Source organism: Musa acuminata, chromosome BXJ1-7 (assembly GCF_036884655.1).
Source record: "Musa acuminata AAA Group cultivar baxijiao chromosome BXJ1-7, Cavendish_Baxijiao_AAA, whole genome shotgun sequence".
Classification (NCBI taxonomy): Eukaryota; Viridiplantae; Streptophyta; class Magnoliopsida; order Zingiberales; family Musaceae; genus Musa; species Musa acuminata.
The window spans coordinates 7,328,836-7,349,541 of NC_088333.1; the positions used below are offsets into that span (position 1 = coordinate 7,328,836).

The 20,706-nt window shown below is 42.3% G+C and overlaps 3 protein-coding genes, 1 long non-coding RNA gene and 1 pseudogene across 10 annotated transcripts; 2 read left to right on the forward strand and 3 right to left on the reverse strand.

Moving 5' to 3' along the window:
• Positions 1 to 1,727: 1,727 nt before the first annotated feature.
• On the reverse strand, positions 1,728 to 6,556 carry LOC103991258 (uncharacterized). Of its 5 annotated transcripts, none has more exons than XR_001978913.2 (4): positions 5,022 to 6,556; positions 4,341 to 4,448; positions 4,092 to 4,260; positions 1,728 to 3,952 (listed from the first exon to the last, which is right to left on the reverse strand). XR_001978913.2 is itself a non-coding variant. In XM_065191470.1 (2 exons), exon 1 carries the CDS (start codon positions 6,465 to 6,467, stop codon positions 5,022 to 5,024), a length of 1,446 nt encoding a protein of 481 aa, XP_065047542.1. In that variant the 5' UTR covers positions 6,468 to 6,556; the 3' UTR covers positions 1,728 to 4,448. The 5 variants fall into 5 exon arrangements, 1 of the variants encoding a protein (XP_065047542.1); XR_010514998.1 differs by having other exon boundaries at positions 1,728 to 3,205; positions 3,344 to 3,952; positions 4,092 to 4,448; XR_010514997.1 differs by lacking the exon at positions 4,341 to 4,448.
• LOC135678543 (protein CHUP1, chloroplastic-like) lies at positions 2,291 to 4,098 on the forward strand (annotated as a pseudogene).
• A 109-nt stretch (positions 6,557 to 6,665) lies between the features above and the next one.
• LOC135678544 (uncharacterized) lies at positions 6,666 to 11,996 on the reverse strand. Its single transcript, XM_065191473.1, has 6 exons — positions 11,348 to 11,996; positions 7,617 to 7,669; positions 7,454 to 7,541; positions 7,268 to 7,366; positions 7,090 to 7,202; positions 6,666 to 7,014 (listed from the first exon to the last, which is right to left on the reverse strand). Exons 1-6 carry the CDS (start codon positions 11,834 to 11,836, stop codon positions 6,990 to 6,992), a joined length of 867 nt encoding a protein of 288 aa, XP_065047545.1. The 5' UTR covers positions 11,837 to 11,996; the 3' UTR covers positions 6,666 to 6,989.
• A 1,809-nt stretch (positions 11,997 to 13,805) lies between these two features.
• On the forward strand, positions 13,806 to 16,212 carry LOC135678545 (uncharacterized). Of its 2 annotated transcripts, XR_010514999.1 has the most exons (3): positions 13,806 to 14,487; positions 15,105 to 15,220; positions 15,652 to 16,212. It is a non-coding gene; the product is annotated as an uncharacterized LOC135678545 (long non-coding RNA). The 2 variants fall into 2 exon arrangements; XR_010515000.1 differs by lacking the exon at positions 15,105 to 15,220.
• An 877-nt stretch (positions 16,213 to 17,089) lies between these two features.
• On the reverse strand, positions 17,090 to 20,130 carry LOC103991264 (cytochrome P450 90D2). Of its 2 annotated transcripts, none has more exons than XM_009410646.3 (8): positions 19,797 to 20,130; positions 19,390 to 19,714; positions 19,044 to 19,193; positions 18,722 to 18,967; positions 18,538 to 18,627; positions 18,274 to 18,459; positions 17,952 to 18,076; positions 17,090 to 17,789 (listed from the first exon to the last, which is right to left on the reverse strand). In XM_009410646.3, the coding sequence occupies exons 1-8, from the start codon at positions 20,006 to 20,008 to the stop codon at positions 17,702 to 17,704; spliced, it is 1,422 nt and encodes a 473-aa protein (XP_009408921.2). In that variant the 5' UTR covers positions 20,009 to 20,130; the 3' UTR covers positions 17,090 to 17,701. The 2 variants fall into 2 exon arrangements, with proteins under 2 accessions (XP_009408921.2, XP_065047544.1); XM_065191472.1 differs by having other exon boundaries at positions 19,793 to 19,927.
• Between the last annotated feature and the right edge of the window lie 576 nt (positions 20,131 to 20,706).

Genomic DNA, 20,706 nt, shown 5'->3' on the forward strand with positions numbered 1-20,706 from the left:
TCTTAAAATCGAAATTTTAGTTCATGCATTGTCTTGTCTTTCTTATGCGAAGCTAATGGCCACCAGCATTCCTCCTATCCTATGGAATGATTTTTGCCAGCCTGTTTCTGAAGGGTTGATCCAATTTTGCTTCAAGAATTCATTCTTCTCTCGTCTCTTTTCTACTATTTGTCAGCTTGCTTTGATCTAATTTTGCTTCATGAACTAGTCAATTTGTGATGAATAGTTGCATCAAAATGATGATCCTTGAATCCAAAACTAGAGGCATTTTAGGATTAGTCTGTAGGGACATGCTGGTGAATTAACTTAGTATCTAATTAATTTTGACATGCAAAAACTTTAGCTGCTGCATTTTAAATCATACCAATCTGTCCCTTGGATACTGAACACACAACACAACAGCAGGAGATGCAATACCAGCAATGTGCTGCAAGTGATCAGCTTGCAGCAGCACAATGGAGATCTGGCATGGAAGCTGCCTAAAACATGCTGCAGCTGTTTGTGCCCATGCTTTGTCTCCAGAATGAGCTTCATGAAATATCCTCAACAACTGGATGGTTCAATGTATCCTTCAAGCAACCTCTGTAACAAGTAGTGCAACTTGCTGCATTTTCCATGTGTTTCAAGTTTGATCACTCAGAACTGTATTAGACCTGATTGTCATCTCCAATATCATCATGCCATAGCCAAGTATGTGGTTAGCAAGCCTACAACATCATCATGGAGCTGCATCCAGGACTGCATCATTTGGTCTGCTTGGACCATATCATGAGCAGGGGGGGTGTTCCTGAAGTGCTTGCTTTACTTTGAAGACTACTCACCCACAATGATGGCCTTACAGAATTAGATCCTCGAGTTCTACTTTGCATCATTGCAAAGGCATGCTGCTGCACTGGAATTATTGATGTCTCTTTTCTGCAGCTTAAGAACTCATGAGGAGAACTTGTCTGTCGTGTGCCCTTGAAGGCAATAATGATTCAGGCAAACTGTGTTGTTGTTGTGTTTTTTGCAATTACTTGAACTGGGGGTGGGTGAGTTCTACAGCTCCCCCATTGTTGGAATGTAGCATCAATCTGTGAGTGCATCGATTGAGATTGAAGCTAGTTAGATTAGGTGCAATTTTGCTGCCCTTAATTTGGACACTTCAGTGGAATTTTTCCCACACACCCACAAGGCTTTCTTCTACTTCTCCTGCCTCTTTAGGGTCTTGAGAAGCTTCCAACTCAACTCTACAGGAAAGGCATGCTTGTCTTTTATTCGTTTAGCTGCATTAGCTTGAGTGTTCTGTGATCTGCTTGCAAGCCTGTCTCAATCTACATGTAAATTAAACAGATTTGTTGTCTTGTTGAACTCACTAAATCTTCTTTCTTGCTCTCATGTCTGTCTGAGCTTAGAATTTTAGAGACTGTGACTCCTATTTTAGAAATAATTTGTTTTTTGTTGATGTTTTAATTTTGTTATTTGCAAAGCAAGATTTGTTGGTCTCCAGTTTTAGTGATCAGAAGAGTTAGTTTATTAACCGCAGAAGAAAACCGATAAATTGGTTTTCGGTTTTTGCTTGTGAATATTTTTATATATAAAAAAAAGAAAAATATATTTTGCTTCCAGAAATTTCAGGAATGTTGGAAATATATCGATAAAACAAGTAAAAAGAACACAATCATCTCATGCCTCACCTTCAAGTTTCTTTCAGATTAAAAGCTTATAAGTAAATAAAAGAGAATGCGAAGCTAATGATTCCAATTTGCTGCCACATTAACAAGTAGCAACATTGATTGAGTTTAGCATTCAGACTCTTTTAAATCTATAGGAATTTGTATATATTTGGCTGATTCATTTGTTGGCATCTATTCTTAAACCATGTGGTTGCCCCGTTAACAGTTAATGACGTTTTAGTGCATGCTCAACAATATATGCCAAAAGTGTAATGAAGTTTTAACAAGGTTAAGGTTGCGAACCAAAAGTGAAGCGAGCTCTCCGCGCCACCTTCCGTTCTTCTCTCTGGATCACCTCCGCCCTCACGAGATCAAAAGGTGCAGAAGACGATGCCGAGCCTCGACAACGAGCGGCAGCGGAAGAAGGCCACCCGGCGGATTCGCCTTTTGCGTGTTCCCCCTTGCATTGCGTTCGTCCTCTTCTTTAGAGCAGGAAAGCTCGACAGAGTTCTGGTCGGCTGCTTTCTCCATTGTCGTCTCGGCTTCTTCTTCTTCTTCTTCTTCTTCTTGGCGAAAGGTGTCGGCTTTGGCGGCGGATTGGTAGATAGGACGGCGGAAGATAGATTAGCGGAGTAATGGAGTCGATGGTGAGAAGCAGGGGCGTGAACCCCATCATCATCAAGCTTGGCGTCCCAATCGGTCTCACCTTCGCAGGTTTCATCGTCGCCCAGCTCTCGTCTCGCGCCCGACCGCGCGTTCCCTCTCCTGCTGCTTCCACCCATCGTTATTCTTCAGGTGTTCTTCATCTGCCCATTCCCCGATTCATTAAAGCTCCATCTTTACCGACGCCAAACATCAAAATTCGATCTTGACTGCATTTGGTGCTGATTTCCATGTGTTTCCTGATCGCAGGTGCCCTGTCGCAAGCCACCGGGAGGTCAAGCGTTGGTCTCAAAGAACTTCGACTTCTAAAAGGCGTAAGAATCAAAGCCCTGCTCGTGATCGAGCCCTCTTTATATCAATCGGTTTCTGGCTAATCTTCTGTCTTTCATCTCAAGAAAGCGGCTTTGGCGACGATCGTCAACGGCACTTCGACCACCACCGCGCTGCGTTTGGCTCCGACCAAGACGAGCTCCGGCGACGACGAGTGCGATCACACGGTGAAAGATCTGGAAGCCTCCCGGCCCAAGAACCCGGCGATCGAAGAGGACAGTGCGACGGAGCAAGAGATAGCAAGCCTTCGGAGCTTGGTTTGCTCCCTCCAAGAGAACGAGAGGAGCCTGGAGCTCCAACTGCTGGAGTATTACGGAATGCAAGAGCAGGCGGCCGCCGTGAGAGATCTCGAGCGCCAACTGCAGATGAGCTCGACTGAAGCAAGGTTGTCCTCTTTAAGGATCGAGTCGTTGCAGTCCGACAACCAGAGGCTCGAAGCTCAGCTCGCGGATCTTCCGAGAGTGATGAACGAGCTCGAGTCTGCGAGAGCGACGATCAGGCTTCTGAAGAAGAAGTCGCGATCGGATGCAGAGCAGGCGGCGGAGAGAACAGCTTCCCTTCATCAAAGGATCAGCCAATTGCAGCGTCAGAACAACGAGGAGACGGAGGGAAAGCTGAAGAGGCTGGCGGAGCTGGAAGATGAAGCCGCACAACTCAAACTGGTCAACTCGAGTCTAACGGAGCAGAACTCTGACCTGACGAGAAAGCTGGAGTCAGAACAAGCTTCTGCATCATCTGCACTTGAGGCTCAAGAGGTAGCGTTTTCTACATGCTTCCTTCTTCTTGCTTCTTACTTCCATCAAAGCTCATATCAAAGCCAAGAGACATCGTCCACTCCAGTTGCAGGCAGATGCATTGGCGAAAGCCAACTTCTTGAAGGTAGCAAACGAGAAACTGGTGAAGGACATCGAACAGCTCAAAACCGAAAAGGCCGCCGACGTCGAAGAACTGGTGTACCTTCGATGGGTCAATGCATGCCTTAGGTACGAGCTGAAGAACTACAAGCAGAAATCAGCGGCGAAGGATCTCAGCAAGAGCTCGAGTCCCGAGTCCGAGGAGAAACCAAAGCTGCACATGATGGAGTACGCAGACTCCGGTATCGATGAGAAAACCTCGAGTTTCGTAGACTTTGACTCGGAGCATTCTTTTTCTTCACAAACATCCACTGAAGAATCTGAAGACGCTGCGATCGAAGTCATCTCCTCAACCAGACATGGAAATTCCAAGAAAATGAAGTTTATCGGCAAGCTTAAGAAGCTGGTGTTGGGAAAACAAACCCATAGTAGCAGATCTTTCGCATAATTCTGAAGAAAGAGCATCGATCTCAACATGTTCGATCTCATTTGGAAGCTATAACCTGGACCTCCAACATTACAAAGACTGGATGTCCAAGCATTATAACAAAAATATTAGATGTATAAAAGAGAAGCTGGAACAGCTTACGATGTGAGACAATGGTCTCTGGATTGAGAAGCTGTAGCTGCATTGAAGAGACCAAGAGGATTGTCTACGTCCGATAGAAGATCAGCATCCTTAGCAACTGATCCCCTCTATGCCAATAGGTCGAATTAGTGGCTTAATCATACACAACCAGCTGTTTGGCTGTCCTCACCTGCAAAGACAGGCAACTAGCATGGTAGAAAGTTGTAATTTGCTAGTATTTGAATCATAAATACAAGATGGATATGGTACAAGTTCTTGTAGCTGGCTATTTCTGCATTTTGGTTGTTCTTCATTGAGGTTCCTGCATAGCTTTTTTTTTTCGATAAAAGAAATGGAGTTTCCTAATTCCGTCTTTACCTAATTATGCAAAAAAAATTATATACAATAATATTAATAAATTATAATAATAACAGAGCATCACACTAAAACATTAAACAGTTAAGAAATAACATATATAAAACATCACACTCAAATGTTAATCATTAAGAATGTTGAGATGGATGTACGGAGTTAACAAGAAATATAGCAAGAAATGTTCTCATTGATAAACAATCATTTTGATATCAACATATGTTAAGGAGATATTGTCGTTAGACAATGAAAGATGATACTAAAAGTGGTAGAAGAAGTTCTAGAAAGATTTTATTAGAAACTATAAGCAAAGATTTAAATACTCTTAATTTGACTAAAAGTATAAGATTTTGCATGTCTCAATGGTGACAAAAGATTAACCAACACCAATTAGTTGAGAAATTATGGCTCGTTGTTGTTGTTTACCGATACACTAAAATATTCTGGTTTCAAATTTCCTTCAGGAAACATGAAAGAGTTCATAACTTGTCAATCTGAACTATCAATATCTAAAGAGAATTCTTCAGTTTGTAAGAGAAGAATTAAACGCATAAGAAAGAGAAGAACATGTAAATTTACCTAAACGCTCAACTTTGATAGTATGGATTTGGTCACGAAAGTTCCTGTCCTCGTAGCAGCTCTCTCCAACGAAACCTTGTGCAGGCTGGAAGCTCTAGCGCATTTGGAGACGAAACACAACATGAAATTCCCAAACTTTAGAGATTTAGAGAACTTGTGTGCCTTCTCATCGATCACGGACACAAGATGGTCTGCAGTGTCGGGTGTCAAACAAACATTGTGATTGAGGACATGGTTGAATAGCATGAACAGCGATTCTGTCCACACCAGCTCATCAGATAGCAACTCCTCATGCCATGGCAAGCACACAGGCCTCCTGTCCCCCGCATTCCCGCAAAGCAATCTCTGGCAGAAGGCCGAAACATGCACCGGGTGCAAGCACTCTCTGATGACCCTCGCCAGCGCATCACAGAGAACCACATTGAGCCCTTCCTTGCGAAGTGACAAGGGTAGGAGTAGAGCTTCGACGGCCGCCACAGGATGGAGCTGGCAGAACCGTGTCGTGGCGGATAGCAGCACCCTCGACGCCGGCTTTTGGAGCGTCAGCAGCTTGGGGAGGACGAGCGAGCAGAGAACGTGGGCATGCCATCCCACGAAACTCAAGCCATACTCTCCCGACAAGTTGGAAAGGAGAACCGAAGCCATCTCATCGTCGGCCTCCCAAGGTTGGATCAAGCCAAGAACCATAAGCTGGCTGCCAGTTCCAGAGTCCAAGCAGAGCTGTCGGATGTCTTTGGCCAAGCGAATGGCTTTAGGTGCTGCCTCTGATGCCAACAGCTCCGCTTTCAAAACCGAAGCACGCTCGATTATCTGTGGATCAAGAACAGGAGGAGGAGGAAGAGGAGAATATGTCGCAGGCTCATCATCTCGAAAAGCGACTAATTCCATTGATTGGGGTTCGGCAGCAAAATATCGATCGTTGCTTCTGGGCAATGAGCCCGCAGGGAGAGGAAGCCAAGGAAGAAGCGGAGCAGCAGCAAAGACGGGATCGTTAAGCCATTGAGGCAACGCATAGAGATCGACATCGTTCTCATTCGTTCTACGGTGAAGATGATCAAGTGTATGTCCACAGGCAACGGGAGGAGCCGAAGAGGACACTGCATCGAGCAGGTGGTGGGCGGCCTTACGCGCCCAAAGAGCAGAGCTATCGGTGAAGGCGGAGGAGTCGAGGAAGTGGGCGGCAAGGGAGAGGAGGCAGGCGCGAGGGAAGCGGTGGTGGTGGACGGTGAGGAAGGAGAGGATGCGGGACTGAAGGGCGGGGGGAAGGGTTTGGAGGAGGATGGGCGGCGGGGAACCAGAAGCGGAGACGGCAGAGAGGAGTAGGGAGAGGAAGGCGGTGGTGGGATGGTGGTGGTTATCGAACCAGAGGGAAGCGTCGCCCTCCGGCGCGGCGGAGTTGAGGAAGATCTCGAAGAGGGGAAGCCACCGCTCCAATCTGTCGGCCATTCTCTCTCGTGCTCCCGCTCTCGCTCCCGCCTTCCCACTTGCAGCCCTTGTCAAGACTTACTGTAGGCCGACTCCTCCCTACAATTGGGCCGATGCCCATATAATAATGGGCAATGTATCATTCATTGTTAAAGTAATTACACGTAAAATGTGCTAATCATCGAAATCTTAGCATAAATAATGGCATCCAACATCAAATAACTCTAAACAATTTGTAACTTCATACATTTGTAGTTTTACATATATCAAAAACAGCCCAAATCTCTTAGTATGGATTCAGCAAATATGTTTACAATGTAACATCACAGACCTAAATTTGAGGACCAACAAATAACACATCAGACCTGTAAGCAATTAGTATCCACTCTTCTATGCTTGATAGCAGTCCACAAGTTCTACAGCCAGTTAAAAGAGCACTTGAAGACAACACTGAGAGATGCACATGGACATCCCAAAAGAAAAAAGAAAACAGTCCTACTGTGGTTGAATAAACTCTTTGGACAGCAAATGTACACCAGATAATTATCTCAGCTTGCGGTTTCTTTGCCTGCAAAAGATCCAGAGAGTATATGAATGTGACACCAAATACCCAGGAGTAGCTAGTTAACAGTATGCTACTGACCAGAACAAATCCTTCTTTTCCTGAGCTAAGAACTCCTCGAATGAGATATCAGGCAGTTCGGCAGCTTGGTCTGATTCAGCCTTCTGCTCCATGTTTGTGCTAACCTCAAGCATCTGCCAATAGCATGTCAGATGGGCATTACAATCACATGATCAATATGGTGTGGGTGTGTTATTACTGTTTTATATGCTGGTGAGAGCTTGAGCTGCTCCTGAAGTAGATTATAAACAGTTGCATCTTCCTCCACTCTCTTGTGCTCAGCTTCTAGTTTGTATATCTGCAGGAACATACAAAGAATTATCTTAGGGGAAATGCATGAAATATATACTAGCTGCTGTGGTCAAGCAACGATTCTTAATATAACCTGTTGGCAAAGACGATCAAAAGAAGATCTGTCAGCTTTATACAATAATGCTTTCTTTATTTTGAAACTCCTTTGAATAATCTCTGACCTGAAAAGGGTGGATGCATAATTTTTCTGGCATGATAACAATAAATAACAGCAAGAGTGTAAATTGGCTACATACTTGCGCTGCAATTCATTTCTTGCATCAACCAGACAGTTGATGAACTGACCAACCTGAACAAGAGAATGCTCATTATATGCTCCAACAACTCCAACCAAGCTTATCAGATACATGGGGTTTCTTTCACAAAATCAGTTTGAAATGAAATAGAAACTAAGCATCCTCAAATTTAAAGGACAGTTGCAGAAAGGGTCTGTTGATGTAGAGCGAGTTGTATGATAAAAAAAAGTGTTCTGTATGCAAAAGCCAATAAGATTCAGTCAAAAATATTGAATATAAAAGCATCCAACAAATCCACTTCATTCATTGAAATGGGAAGTTGAAGAATTGCTGTGTTGGTGATGAAAGAAAGATTCAAACGAAATACATAAAGGACAGATTCATTCAACTTTACAATGGACACGTAGCCTATTATTTAGCTACAATGAATGCATCAGTTGCTCAGTTGTTGGATTAAAATGGTGAATAAAAAAATCTCTCCTTTTCCAACTTAGATCAACCTTCTAATTAAACATCAATAAATGATTGCAGGCTAAAGATTGTGAATCTAGATTTTTTTATTCAAAATTAGCTTTCTTGTAATGTCTATTTGGTAAGGTGGTCTTTGTCTAACAGAGATACTTTTCTCTTCTTTTTTTTTTTTTTGATAAGGACTTTTCTCATTTTACTTTCGCCTTTTACTTTTCTCATTTTCTATGCTTCACAATGAGGTATCACTAGCTTTTATGAGATCATGACTAATATAGTTATTGTGTTTGACTTTTAACAGACTTATCCTGCCAGATATTCACAATCAGAAATTGTCTCTATCCAAAGTTATCCATATGTTATTATTATCTATAAACTGAGTTTTTAGCACAAATTTAGAAAGTATCCTGGGTATGTCTTTGTACTAGGCTTCCAATAAGAATGTGGTGTGGATCCTGATTTATGGCTAAAGACTTAAGAAGTCAGATCCAATGCAGGATGCAAATGTTGAGTTCTTTTTTCCTGCAAAAAGAAAGATAATTGTTTTTCCTTTAATAAGATGCCACGGCAATGGCTATATATTTGTCACAAAAGCAACCAATCATTGTGATTTGGTTCCAAATTATATGCTTTTCTACATCAGAACCATAATAGGAATGTGATCTCCAGAATATTAACGAGCCTTTATAAAAAACAACAGCAATATATATATATATATATATATATATATTGGAACTGGTATTTTAAAAACCATGTTTCACCTCCAAACTAAAATTTGAGAATCGCATTTTAAATGTATAAAGATATAAACCACTTATATTAATTAAAAGTGTGTTTTCTCATCGAACATCTATAGCATGAAAGTTCTTGCTCTCAACCTCAAGGCATCATGCACATTAGAGAAAGAACTTCACATAGTTTCATAGCTGAGTCAAACATCTATTTTCTTAATATTTATTATATGAAACTGCTATTCTTAAGAGAAACACAAATGCCACAGAATCAAAGTAAATAATAAAGGCACGTCTTTAGATGAATAAACTAAGCTCCTCTATGTCTCCAATCCGTGGGGCTATCAACAATTTCTAGTATATTCTGTAACTGGACTATATCAAATGCCTATACAACAGTTTTGGTGCCCATAGCTAACTTCTAATACCAGTTTCCACAGCTTCCAGGATTATCATGAATTTACTGGGAAATGGTTAACCAAAAAGTGGTCATTCTTTCAAAGCATTTCAAATAACAAAATAAAATAACTTCCACATGCAAGTTAGTCATTCTTAAGTGGTTTCTTCATTGATGTCACTTCCAATCTTGCAGGCTAAAAATAAAAGTTCTTCAAGCCTCCAAATGAAAACAAGAGTTTTCTTTTTTTTTTTAATGAAGTGATCAATTTGTAAGGACACCTCTCAACTTTTGCTGTTTACTTCTAGATGCAGACAATTCCACTTTGCGTGTGTGAAATATCCTAGTTGTTCTTCATAATACACAAAAAGAGAACCAGATGTCCTATTTGAATGGGTTGCTCGATCGATTGCAATATATCCGTGAGGAGGGCAACAGAAATGCTATATGAATATAAAAAGTTGAAAATTAGCAACAACCTGGTTTTGTAAGCCACATGCCTTCAGTACCAAAGTCATTATAATTCAGAAAAGTATACACGTGCAATAAACAGGCAGTCAAATTTATGCAATCAAAGATGAGATATATATCTAAAAGTTCCTCCTTTTGCTACTTATTCTATTTCAGGAACTACATATTATATGTATATATATGGATATAATTGATTAACAAATATCTAAAGTAACAGGGAAGTCTTGATTTATCCTCCTAAAGTAAAATACATGATTGAGGTTCAAGATATCTGAACTGGAAAGTTTTCTTGGCATTGTTAGGATAACTGAAACGGCTAACAAGAATGTCATTCATGACCTTGAATGCACAATTCAAGATCCCTAGATGGAATTACAGATTGATGATAACACAGAGCTATATTTTACATGTTGACTGTAAACAGATGAAATTAAAAGAACGATGCATTAAAATTGAAGACAAGGATATCATCAGATGTTCCATGACAAGCAAGGCATATGTTGCCTATTATGCCCATTACAAACATGGATAAAGAAGGGTGACAAAACCAACTTGTTTTGGTGACATAAATATTTCATGTCATCCTAAAAAGGATGAACCTACTAAAAAATCAATTGGAATTCGATAAACTATGACCAATGATGACCCGGATTTGCTAAGCCTAAAATATAAAAATATATTGGAAAATGTAGAAGTGCAAATTGAATAGTAGAGATAAAGAGAAATGCATGATTGAAATGATCAGTTCTTTAATTTTGTCTTCGTGGACTGTGAAATTTAAGTATCCTATTGGTAGAAGATGAATAACAAGAGCTCCGCTTAGGTATAAGATGGCAAAATTCTGATGTTAATCCTATGATTTCCCAGAATGCCTCCAAAACCAAAGAATGAAACGGAAATCCTATTCCAATCTCCAGGCATATAGCAAAAGGTCTCCTTCACTGGCATCCACATCGCCCATTCTGCAGTACTCTAGAATATGATGTAAGTAAACAGGTTGAGTAAATATCATCCACATAACATTTTCCCATCTGATTGATCTTTAACAATAAAAATTACGATTGTGATTTGTGTTTAGTAATCAACATATATGAAAATAATTATTGCTGAGTGTGATAAGTTTTCATGAATCATGTGATGGATAAATCTATGCTCCTTGACATATTTTCCATATTTGGCTGACTGTTAAGTGGGAAAAGTTAGCCTATATTGCAACTTTTTATGGTTAAGATTACGTACTCTGCGACATCAATTCTGATTGATTTTCCAAATACCAGCTTCCTATATGTTCTTTATGATCCCTTCTCGTAGTCCGATTAAGAGTCACAAGATAACTACACCAAGTTCAAAACCCTAAGAATAAGTAAGAAGTTAGGGTTAAGATGTTCTAACAAATGACCCGATCACCACATGGAATCGATCAATATCATAGTGGGAGGAAACCTCACACGGCATGACATCAATAAAATCTCCAACTTTTCTTTTCACGACTGCAAAATCTCAAATCTCAAAATCTCAAAATCTCAAATCTTTGTATCTTATAAAATCTCCTCCAAGTATAAGATAAATCAGGGATAGCAAGAAAGAAAAATCAACCGCAGCTACAAAACTTCGTCAAAGACACGAACGCCAAAAGCTAAAAGTTCGAGGGAGAGCAAGAAAACCTGAGCGACTGTCAAGGTCTTGGCTTTATTGGACTCGACGATCTCATCATACTGTAGCTTGATCCTCCTCTGCGTCGAGCTCGCAAACGAGGAGAACGGGTAGATGCGGTCCATCCTCCGGTTCCCCACCTCTCCCATTCCATACGCCGCCGCCGCGTTCCCATCGTTATCTCCCCCTTCCAATCCCCCTCGACAAATCCCCCTCTTCTTCCTCGCCTTCTTTCTCCTGCCCTTGTCCTCACCGCCCGCCGGCTCCGCCGCGTCCTTCTCCCCGCCGTCCTTGGGCGGCTGCGGAGGTGGGTCCCACGCGGAGAGGTCACGGCGGAGGTGATGGTGCTCCTTTTCTCGGCATCCGAGCCACGGATGCCCACGCTTCTTGTTCCTGAGGTAGAGGAGGAGGAGGAGGAAGAGGAGGGAGAGAGAAAGGGAGGAGATGAATAGGAGGAAGGAGGAGGAGGAGTGCGCAACTACAGATGGTGGCACCGCCATGGGCGGAGGCTCGACATCCCACAAGAATAGAATAGAGAGGATCAGAGAGAACCCCTACTCACTTCTTTCTGCCCCTCCTGCTCCGGCTTTGGGTTCCAATGTTCTGTACAAGCCTTCTTTTTTGTTGAGGCGGAGGTGGCAATTTGGGTACGGAGTTGGAATACTTGCGGTGAAGGAAAGGGGTAAGCAAGCAATAATAATAATAATAATAATAATAAAGAAAAGAAACGGTAAAAAAACAAAAAAAAAGAAAAATTGAAGTGGAGTGACAAAAGATAAAGCAGTGCTATTCTTTTTCATGGCATATATATATATATATATATATATATATATATATATAAATATAAAATTTAATTATATCTTTTTTGAATTTAAAATTTTATATTAATTTTTTTATAATTTTGAAGTAAAATATTTAAATTTATTTATCTTAATATCATCGATTTTACTGATAAAAATATGAAAATAATGAGTAAAAAAATAATTTTAATGTTAGGCCAAGTGACTGTTGTGGATGAGAAAAGTAACGGCAAGAGATAGAATCGCTAGGCAACTATATTCACGTCGATATAATTGTCGAGTAAAGAAAGTGCCATTAATGCAGATACCAAGTGACACTTTTACCATTGGACAACTACATCAACGCTAACGTAAATGTAAAGCAACGAAATGATAACTCAATATTTACGTCGATATCGACGTAAATATAAAGCAGCACGATACAAAGCAAGTCCTCTCGCCACCATTTTCCTCCTCCACAATAACTACATGTGGTCCTAGCAACATCAACGTTTGCCACCACAATTTGAAACATTAAAATTATTTTTTTTATTATTATTTTTTTATATTTTTATTAGTAAAATCAATAACTTTATAATAAATAAATTAAATATTTTATTTTCATGATTATATAGATTTTAATATAACTTTTTAAAGTCTACTTGTTAAAAATGTCTAACTAAAGAAGATGTCATTGGTCGTCACATAAAAACAACATATGCGAATCATTAACATATTTGATTATGTTATGTACATAATACTAGTACAACATAATATTTTTACTTATTTTTAATATAGTATGGAACGCTCTCGTCGGAAAATTATAGTATACATGATACATAAATTTTCTTTCAATTTATCTTCCATATGATAAATAATATAATATGAGACTACTATTGGTTTCCTTCCCATTTATCATCCTTATTAGAAATTACATGGTGAGGGATTATAGCATTAATACCACACAAGTTTTGTTTCTGTGTTGGGAAAAATACAGCATGAGATTGTAGTGTTAATGGTGTACAAGTTTTCTTCCTTCTATTTGTCATCCATACGAGGAACAATATAATATGAGATTGTAGTGTTAGTGCTATGCAAGTTTTCTTCCTATTTATCATCCATCTCAAGGGAATAAATGTAATATAAGATTGTAATATTCATGCTGCACAATTTTTCATCCAGACAAGACCTAATTTGTATATCTCATCAACAACATACTATATCATTTATGGATTCCTTAAACAAAATAAGAATCAAAGATAAAAATATTTACATGTTATGGTAAAACTACAAATAGTATGTGATGAAGATGAGATCAGATCATAATATTTTATTGTCCATAAAAAAGAATCATTGATAGAATTGAGTCAACATCAAAGCATTTTAGAAATTCAAACCATGAAAGACCCAAGAAAATTCTAAAAATATCTTTTAAGAACAGTCCATTAATGTATATAAAGGATAAATGACAGCATAATGAGCATACAATGAAGAACTTGACACAGAACCAAAGGTGACAATCTCGGTTCGAACCGGTCCGGTCCGAGTCAAGATAATTTCAAGCCAATCCAGGGTCCGTCAACTGAGCCGGTTCTCTTAGATGTGCGCCAACTGACCCGATCCGCTATTCGAATTTGGATCCAAGTCAGTATATATAAACCCGCCGCACTACGGTCCGGATTCTGGCCATTATTGTGACGCCCATGTCGCCCATCTCAACCCGACCCGTTGTTACCACCCCTCAAAACGTCTCACCGGAGTCGAATGCCCCTCTCTCTTCGATGGGCCGACGTTAGCAGCAGCCGACGATGAGAAACCAACCCTAACGCGAAGGTGACACCTGAAACCCTAATCCATAAAACCCTTACCCCTACCCAAATCAAGAAAAGCGCATGGTGTCGCTGAGTCGGGCGGCCTGGAGGGCTCTGGGCCGCTCCCGACGGCCATGGCCGAGGCGACGACCGAGGTCTACCGCCACGGGAGGGATATCGGAGCCGAGGTCTGGGAGCCCGTCAGAGAGTGCCGATGTCTCGTTTTTAAGTTCGGCACTAATAGTGTTCCAAAAATGACGTTTTGTGTCCCAAACGCGCCATTACTGTACGGAATTGGACAGGGATGGGAGAGGGCGAGCCGGTGTAAGTATAGACTACCATGGCTAGTTTTCTTGGATCTTTGGTGACTCTCTTAGGTCAGATGGCAGATTGGCTGCGATCAGCTTCCTATTCGATTTCCAGCCAGTAGCCGAAGAATTGAGGGTTTGAGATATAATTCTGTTGATTATGATTCAATTTGGTTGACTCAGACAAACGTTGATCGAGAACATTGTAGATATACAGGTTGAGACAGGGCTGCAGGTGCTGCTTGTGCTTTAGGTAAGACATCGGTGATGAAATGTCGTAACTATGTCTATCTCTTAATTGGAACTGCATGCTTTCCGCTATTGACTTTTTTAATTACTGGATGCCCAGCATATGAAATATTTGATCAATTATGATTTTGTTGGATCCTTAGAGGATTATGTATGCCACATTGGTCAAACAGGCTGGCTCAAGCAACTGGAACAGCCCATATCTTTTCCTGCAGCTAATATAGTCGAAAAGGATTGGCTAAAATGTCTCAAAAGTGTCCACCTGCAGTTTATTCTACAGTTCTCTTTTGTTTCACCATCATATGGGTTATTATGAAGTGCTGTTTCTTTTATATCTAATCATCTTTTGCTTTCCCCCTTTACTTCTGCTTGCTGATGCAACCGTCTTTTTTTTTTTTAGTATGATCTTATGGTACTCAAATATGCTATCAAGTTACTCAAGTGTGAAGCTGTGATATATATGAAATGTAGAACACATGTCCTAGTTGCTCAACCACCTCGGGCAGTCAATGGGACTGTCAGGTGCTGTGTCGAGCAAAATCACGAATATATTTTTTTGGAATGCTCATTGTGTTTTGCAGTGCTATGCATGACAAAGTCATATGACCACAATCTTAACAGGTCATTGACATTTGTGATCGCGGGAGAGGCTATGGCAGTGGTTGCCCATGGAACTAACATATGATTGACTGTTTGGTTGCTCAAATGTTTGAGGCAACGAATTGCCAGTTAGTGAGGTCAGTCTACCTGTTGGTTTGGTATTGTTGACTTATAGCAGGCAAACATATAATAATCATAGTTAGACAATTATAAATGTAGAACAACATGATTTACTTCTTAAGGGTCTTTTGTCACTAATAGTTTTGAATTTAGATTTTTCGATATTATGTTAACCTGATTTAGATCATCGTAACTTAGGTGCTATGTCAGCATTAAGGTTTGATGATTTAATAAACTCGTTTGAGGTAGAGTGTAGCTCGTTCTTGTGCCATACTTTGGATTGGATTTTATGTTGCCTGTCCGCCTTGAACATGGAGATTTTGCTTCATGTTTCTTTCTAAGATCTATGACCGGTATTCAATAATTAATGTCATATTTGGTTTTCTTTCCTCTTTACTTCAATATGTTGGAATCGTGCAAACTAATTTAACAAATTTCTTTGAAACAGGTGCTCTCGATGGTTGATTGAGATTTTGACTTGGAGACAATTCACTGCAAGCAGTGAGACATTTGGCACCAATAACACAGTGTTGAAGTTTATCCGTCTTTTAACGGTATTCATCAGCTATTATTTTAATCTTCCAAGAGTGGAATTTTCTCATGTTTGGAAGGCAATCTACAAGATCAAGACGAATTGGGACAGCTGGAGGATATCGCTACATTTTGGTACGCAGAGCATTAGTAATGACAAGTCTTACGCATCTCTAAAGGCTATAGATCCCAAACAAGATCTGATCATGTAATTGTAGTGCCTTTTGGACCATATTATCTAAGCTATTACCAGTGTTTTTTCTGTCATGCTCAGAACATATACATACCAAATGTTTGACATCGAACAAACAGAAAATGAACTTTGTGGTATTTTGGCTAGTTTTCTTACTACCGGCCAGCAAAAACGAAATGTAATATTTGAATTTACCACCACACTGTATTGGGTTGTTCGCCAGACACTTTCATGTAATTGAGAAACGATTGGAATCCAAGTTATGATGCCAAAAGTTCAGTGTCATTCAAGTTGCATCTTCTGAATATGATGAATCACCTACTTGGAAGAATCTAATCATTGATTATGGCTGAGACAGCAACTGTCTATTTTATTGAGTAGCAGCATTATTAAGTTTCTGGGCCCCTGATCTCATTTTCCCTGTCCATGTTTAGGTCTCCATTATCTCATCATTGTTCTTGCTAGGTATATCTTTGAAGCAGCAGGCATGATTCAGTCGATATCTAATCACAGTAAGTTCGAATTCTTGCACAAAAAATGGAAATCAGATATACACCATTACACCAACTGGTTGGGTGAGTTTATCGATCCATGGAGCTGCAGAAATCTCAACTTTAACCTCGAGACAGACATTGTGGACAGAGTTATCGACTCTGCCATTGGTGATCTCTTCACCCAGGTAACTTTTACACTTACTGATCAATGTTGGTCTCACTATAGCTCGTTTTACCTTCTCCCTCCCTTTCTAATGCTTTCTTTCGTAGGGAAGACCTCTGGAAAGGCACAATAACTCCCATATCTTTTGCCTCGATAACTCCTCTTGCAACTTGCACCGCCGTGGGGGTCCAGTGCAGGACTATGGCCACCTCTCTCTCTCTCTCTCTCTGTCTTGGTTTAGTGAGTTGGAAATGGCCAGTGCGACTCTTGGTGGAGAATCTAGCGCAGTTCTGCGGTTTCAGGAACCAAATGCCAATGGCTCAGTACAAGTACATAACTGTGCCACGTACGTGATCTCAGACGCATAAATGCGTGTATAGACACGTACATGCACATGGAATTGGATTAACCTCAGCTGCGCAATGCTGATCTACGTAACTGTACGTAATGTAGAGGTACTCACCAATGGAGTCTATCTACTACACATCCAAAAAGTCCCCATATATGTGGTGTATGAACTTTAGTTTTCAGGAGAGTCATTACAAATCCCACCAGATCTTGGTGAGGCTGCTGCAAGTCTCAGACGATCTATGTATCTTGTTGTATTCTACTACATCTCACCGTGGAGCCCAGTCTCCCTTGTCACATTTGGTGCAGGATGCCTAGACCTGATAGGGAAACGATGGGAAGACACCAGTGGTCTCGGAGGAGACACTGCTTGCATATTGAGACCATGGAAGCCTTTGGACCTCTCCTCGAAGCTAAGCCACACCAAGATGGAAGAGAGTCCTTGCTACGGTCCCCAGTGCATGAAAGCAACCCCACTTCGGTGTCCTCTCCACTCCCACTTTGTCAGCAGCATGCGGCAGCACAAGCCAAGAGTTGGAATTGCCGATGAAGCTATGCTAGCTTTGGCAGCCTTCTCTAGGCCCTGCATACGCACCCCCCCACCCCCCACAACATCCCAAAGCAGCTTTCACTGGTCAAAGTCTCAGACCTCATCGCATTCACCACATTTATTTCTCTTGTTGGGGGTTGTGATCCTCCTGCGACCGTGTTTCCCTTTCCTCTTCTCCTCCTCCTGAGTTCATCATGCTCCTGTTGCTGTGTGGTATAATCAGCTCTTCCTCCTTACCCTGATGGGCAATCCCCTCTTCAGTCTCACGGTGGGAAAGTTCACTATCTGGTCCTCCTCTGCCGCCCACCTGTGGTCACACAAAGCCAATCCGACTCCATCACGCATGATGATGAAACGAAGACAGTGATACCAGCACACGTGTGATCCGTGATGGATGCACCAAAAGCAGCAACAAGAAGAAGCAAAGGAGTGGAGAGATCTGGAGAGGAGGGGGGATGGCAATCCTTACGTGAAGTTGGTGACCAAGTGGTGAAGAAAGATGGCAGCCTCCAGCCTGGCCAGGTCCAGCCCAGGGCACAGCCTTTGCCCACCTCCAAAAGGAGTAAAGCTACAAGAAGAACTCATGTCCCTGTCCTGTGGGGGCGCCCCATGGCGGAGAAGAACGCACTCAGATCAGATAAGCAGAGGAGGGAGATGATGTAGCAAAACAGCAACTCGCATGAGGTCGACCAACACCCCAACTCTCCCCACCCTCCCCCTCCTCCTCCCCCTTTGCGTGTGTTGTGCAAAGGAGGGGCAGGTGGGGTGATGGCTCACCAACCCCTACTCACCTTCCACCTCCATGGATCGAACCTGTAGGCCTCGCCGTAGTGGTTCTCGTCGAGGTGGACCGACCGGAAGTACGTGAGCACGCACCACCCTTTGGGTATCAAGTGTCCCCTGATCTCCACATCCTTCACGGCCTTGCGCATGATCCCACTAATTATGTTCCCCATACGTAGGGTCTCCGTTATGACCTGCGCAATCATTCATGTACGTGAATTGATGCCGCAAAATAATCGAACTCGATAGCACCGGATTGACACCCAACTCACGTCTTGCGTAAAGGACAAAGACATGTAATCTGTCCATCGCAGATCCTCACCTACCAGCGATCTCCTCTTCTTCAGCTGCGTATTCTCTTCCTGAGATCAATTTACAGTGAAATGTCATCTTGACATGCATGAACAAGTAGAAGACCTCCCTGTTCTTAGAGTTCAAACCAGAACGATTTGGTACCTGCAGATGCTGGAGAGCAAGAGGGCATTCGCTGAGGTACTTGACTGCTAGTGTGACAAGAACAGGGACGGAATCTTCAGCCGGAATCATCAGATCGATCATGTTGTCCGATATCAGATCGTCGGTAAGTTGATCACTGGCGTCGTTGATCAACACGTCGACAACATCGCGCGTGGCGCATCCCGAGTTGTTCTTCCTCTTCTCTTCGATGATGCTCTCTATCAACATCCCCATCCTCTTCTTTGCCTGGTCAAGTAGAACACTGGGTTGAATGAATGCCCAACCAAACCAACCATTAGCGTCACCGTATCGGTAGACTTGCCTGTAGCGATCTGTAGAGTCTACTTCCGGGCAGCTTCACGGGCAAAGACATCAACCCGGCAATAAATTCTTTGAATTGTTGCTTCAAGAACGCCATCTCCTTCTCTTTCTCCAGCCCTATCAATGCTTTTACTAGTATTTGGAAGACTACCTGATCGACACAAACTAGACATTATTGATGATAACAACATTACAGGTGCAGCTCATTAAATCCACGGCCACTGAGCCCATTCTTAGGCCTCTCATGTGGTGCCACGGGTGTGCACGTGTGCACGGAATTAATGAGGGGGCGGGCGGGGGGGGGGGGTGGGTGGAGGGGGGGGAGGGCCGATCGAGAGAGGACTAACATTCTTGGTCTCGTCTTGGATGTGGATGAGCTGATGGTCCTTCCACTTGGCCATGGACTTCCGCACGTACCTCTGCATGTCACCGGTGATCTGAGCCTTGAGGTCGGGGGACTTGAAGAAGGCGCCGATGAGGCCGTGAACTCTTCGCTGGAGGTTCCCATTGATCAACAGGATGGAGGACTTCCCCATCAGTTCGGTGAGGGATTTGGGATACCACGGCACGAAGGAGCTCGCGTCGCTCTGCAGTATGCGCCTGCTGACCTCCGCGTCGGTGGACACGATCGTCGGGCTACCGAACAGGTGAGACCTGAACACCTTCCCGTACCTGTACAGCGTCGCGGGCGTCATGCAGGGACGGGTGATGTACGTATGTATGAGGAGTTATCGATTGGTATTCACGTACGTACATGAGCCTACGCTTGTCCATGAATCTCTCGGGGCGAGGCGAGTAGGCGGAGGACACGAAGTGGAGGGTCTCGCCGACTAGAGGCCAACCACGGGAGCCTGCAGGGAGCTGCGCTCGTTGGTTGTTCGTCTTCTTCGTCCTCCAAGTCCGGGCGATGGTCGCTGTCACAAGGAGTGCAAGCGACGCCACCCATAGCATCAACAGTTCGTCCATCTTGATCCGGCGATGCTACATGAACCCTTTGCCAGGTTACATACCGATGATGATGAGGAGGCGGAGGAGGAGAAGCAGATGGGAGAGGGAATGGGGTGTGAGGTGAGGCGAGGAGTTTGGTGTTCGAGAAGGTAGAAGTACAAGGCCCAATTGGAGGGGCTCCGGCTGTCCCCACACAATTTAATGGTGGTGTCGCCCCCACGTCTATGATTGAGATTGCAAGCGCAGCTGCACGCCTCGTGCCCACATGTGAAGTCCATCACCCCCCTCTCTCTTTCTCTCATGTTTATTAGATGTAAAGCATGCGATGATCTGTGCAAATCTTAAGTTATGAGTCACATATTTATATAAACTAAAAGAAACAATCCCATATTTAATGCAATAATAATAATAATAATATAAAATTGAATAGTTATGATGTTTTATATTTCTAATTTATTTATTAATATTTCCAAAAAAAAGGAAGCATTTCAATTCTCTCTCTTAATTATTAGATCCAATTGAATAGTGATTTTGACAAGCTTTGAGTCACCAAGTCACATTAATTGGACACAGACTCACTGCCCCACCCAATTATACAAACAATTTGGATCAAATTAAGGTCTGGCCACTTTCTTGCTTGGCAAATTGATATCACTTGCTTTGCCCACATGCATCCCTCCTTACATCATTGGATGTGGGTGAGGATGGCACTCCCT

Bases quoted from the DNA above. Each gene is read 5' to 3' on its own strand.
- LOC103991258 (XM_065191470.1), bottom strand. From the start codon at position 6,467: ATGGCCGACAGATTGGAGCGGTGGCTTCCCCTCTTCGAGATCTTCCTC.
- LOC135678544 (XM_065191473.1), bottom strand. From the start codon at position 11,836: ATGGCGGTGCCACCATCTGTAGTTGCGCACTCCTCCTCCTCCTTCCTC. The intron at 7,367-7,453 runs GTTATATTAAGA...ATGTTCCTGCAG, and splicing joins TTGATCGTCTTTGCCAACAG to ATATACAAACTAGAAGCTGA. The intron at 7,015-7,089 runs GTCAGTAGCATA...GATCTTTTGCAG, and splicing joins GAAAAGAAGGATTTGTTCTG to GCAAAGAAACCGCAAGCTGA.
- LOC103991264 (XM_009410646.3), bottom strand. From the start codon at position 20,008: ATGGACGAACTGTTGATGCTATGGGTGGCGTCGCTTGCACTCCTTGTG. The intron at 18,460-18,537 runs GTGAGTTGGGTG...ATGATTGCGCAG, and splicing joins CTTTGTCCTTTACGCAAGAC to GTCATAACGGAGACCCTACG. The intron at 18,077-18,273 runs GTGAGTAGGGGT...GCGCCCCCACAG, and splicing joins TCGATCCATGGAGGTGGAAG to GACAGGGACATGAGTTCTTC.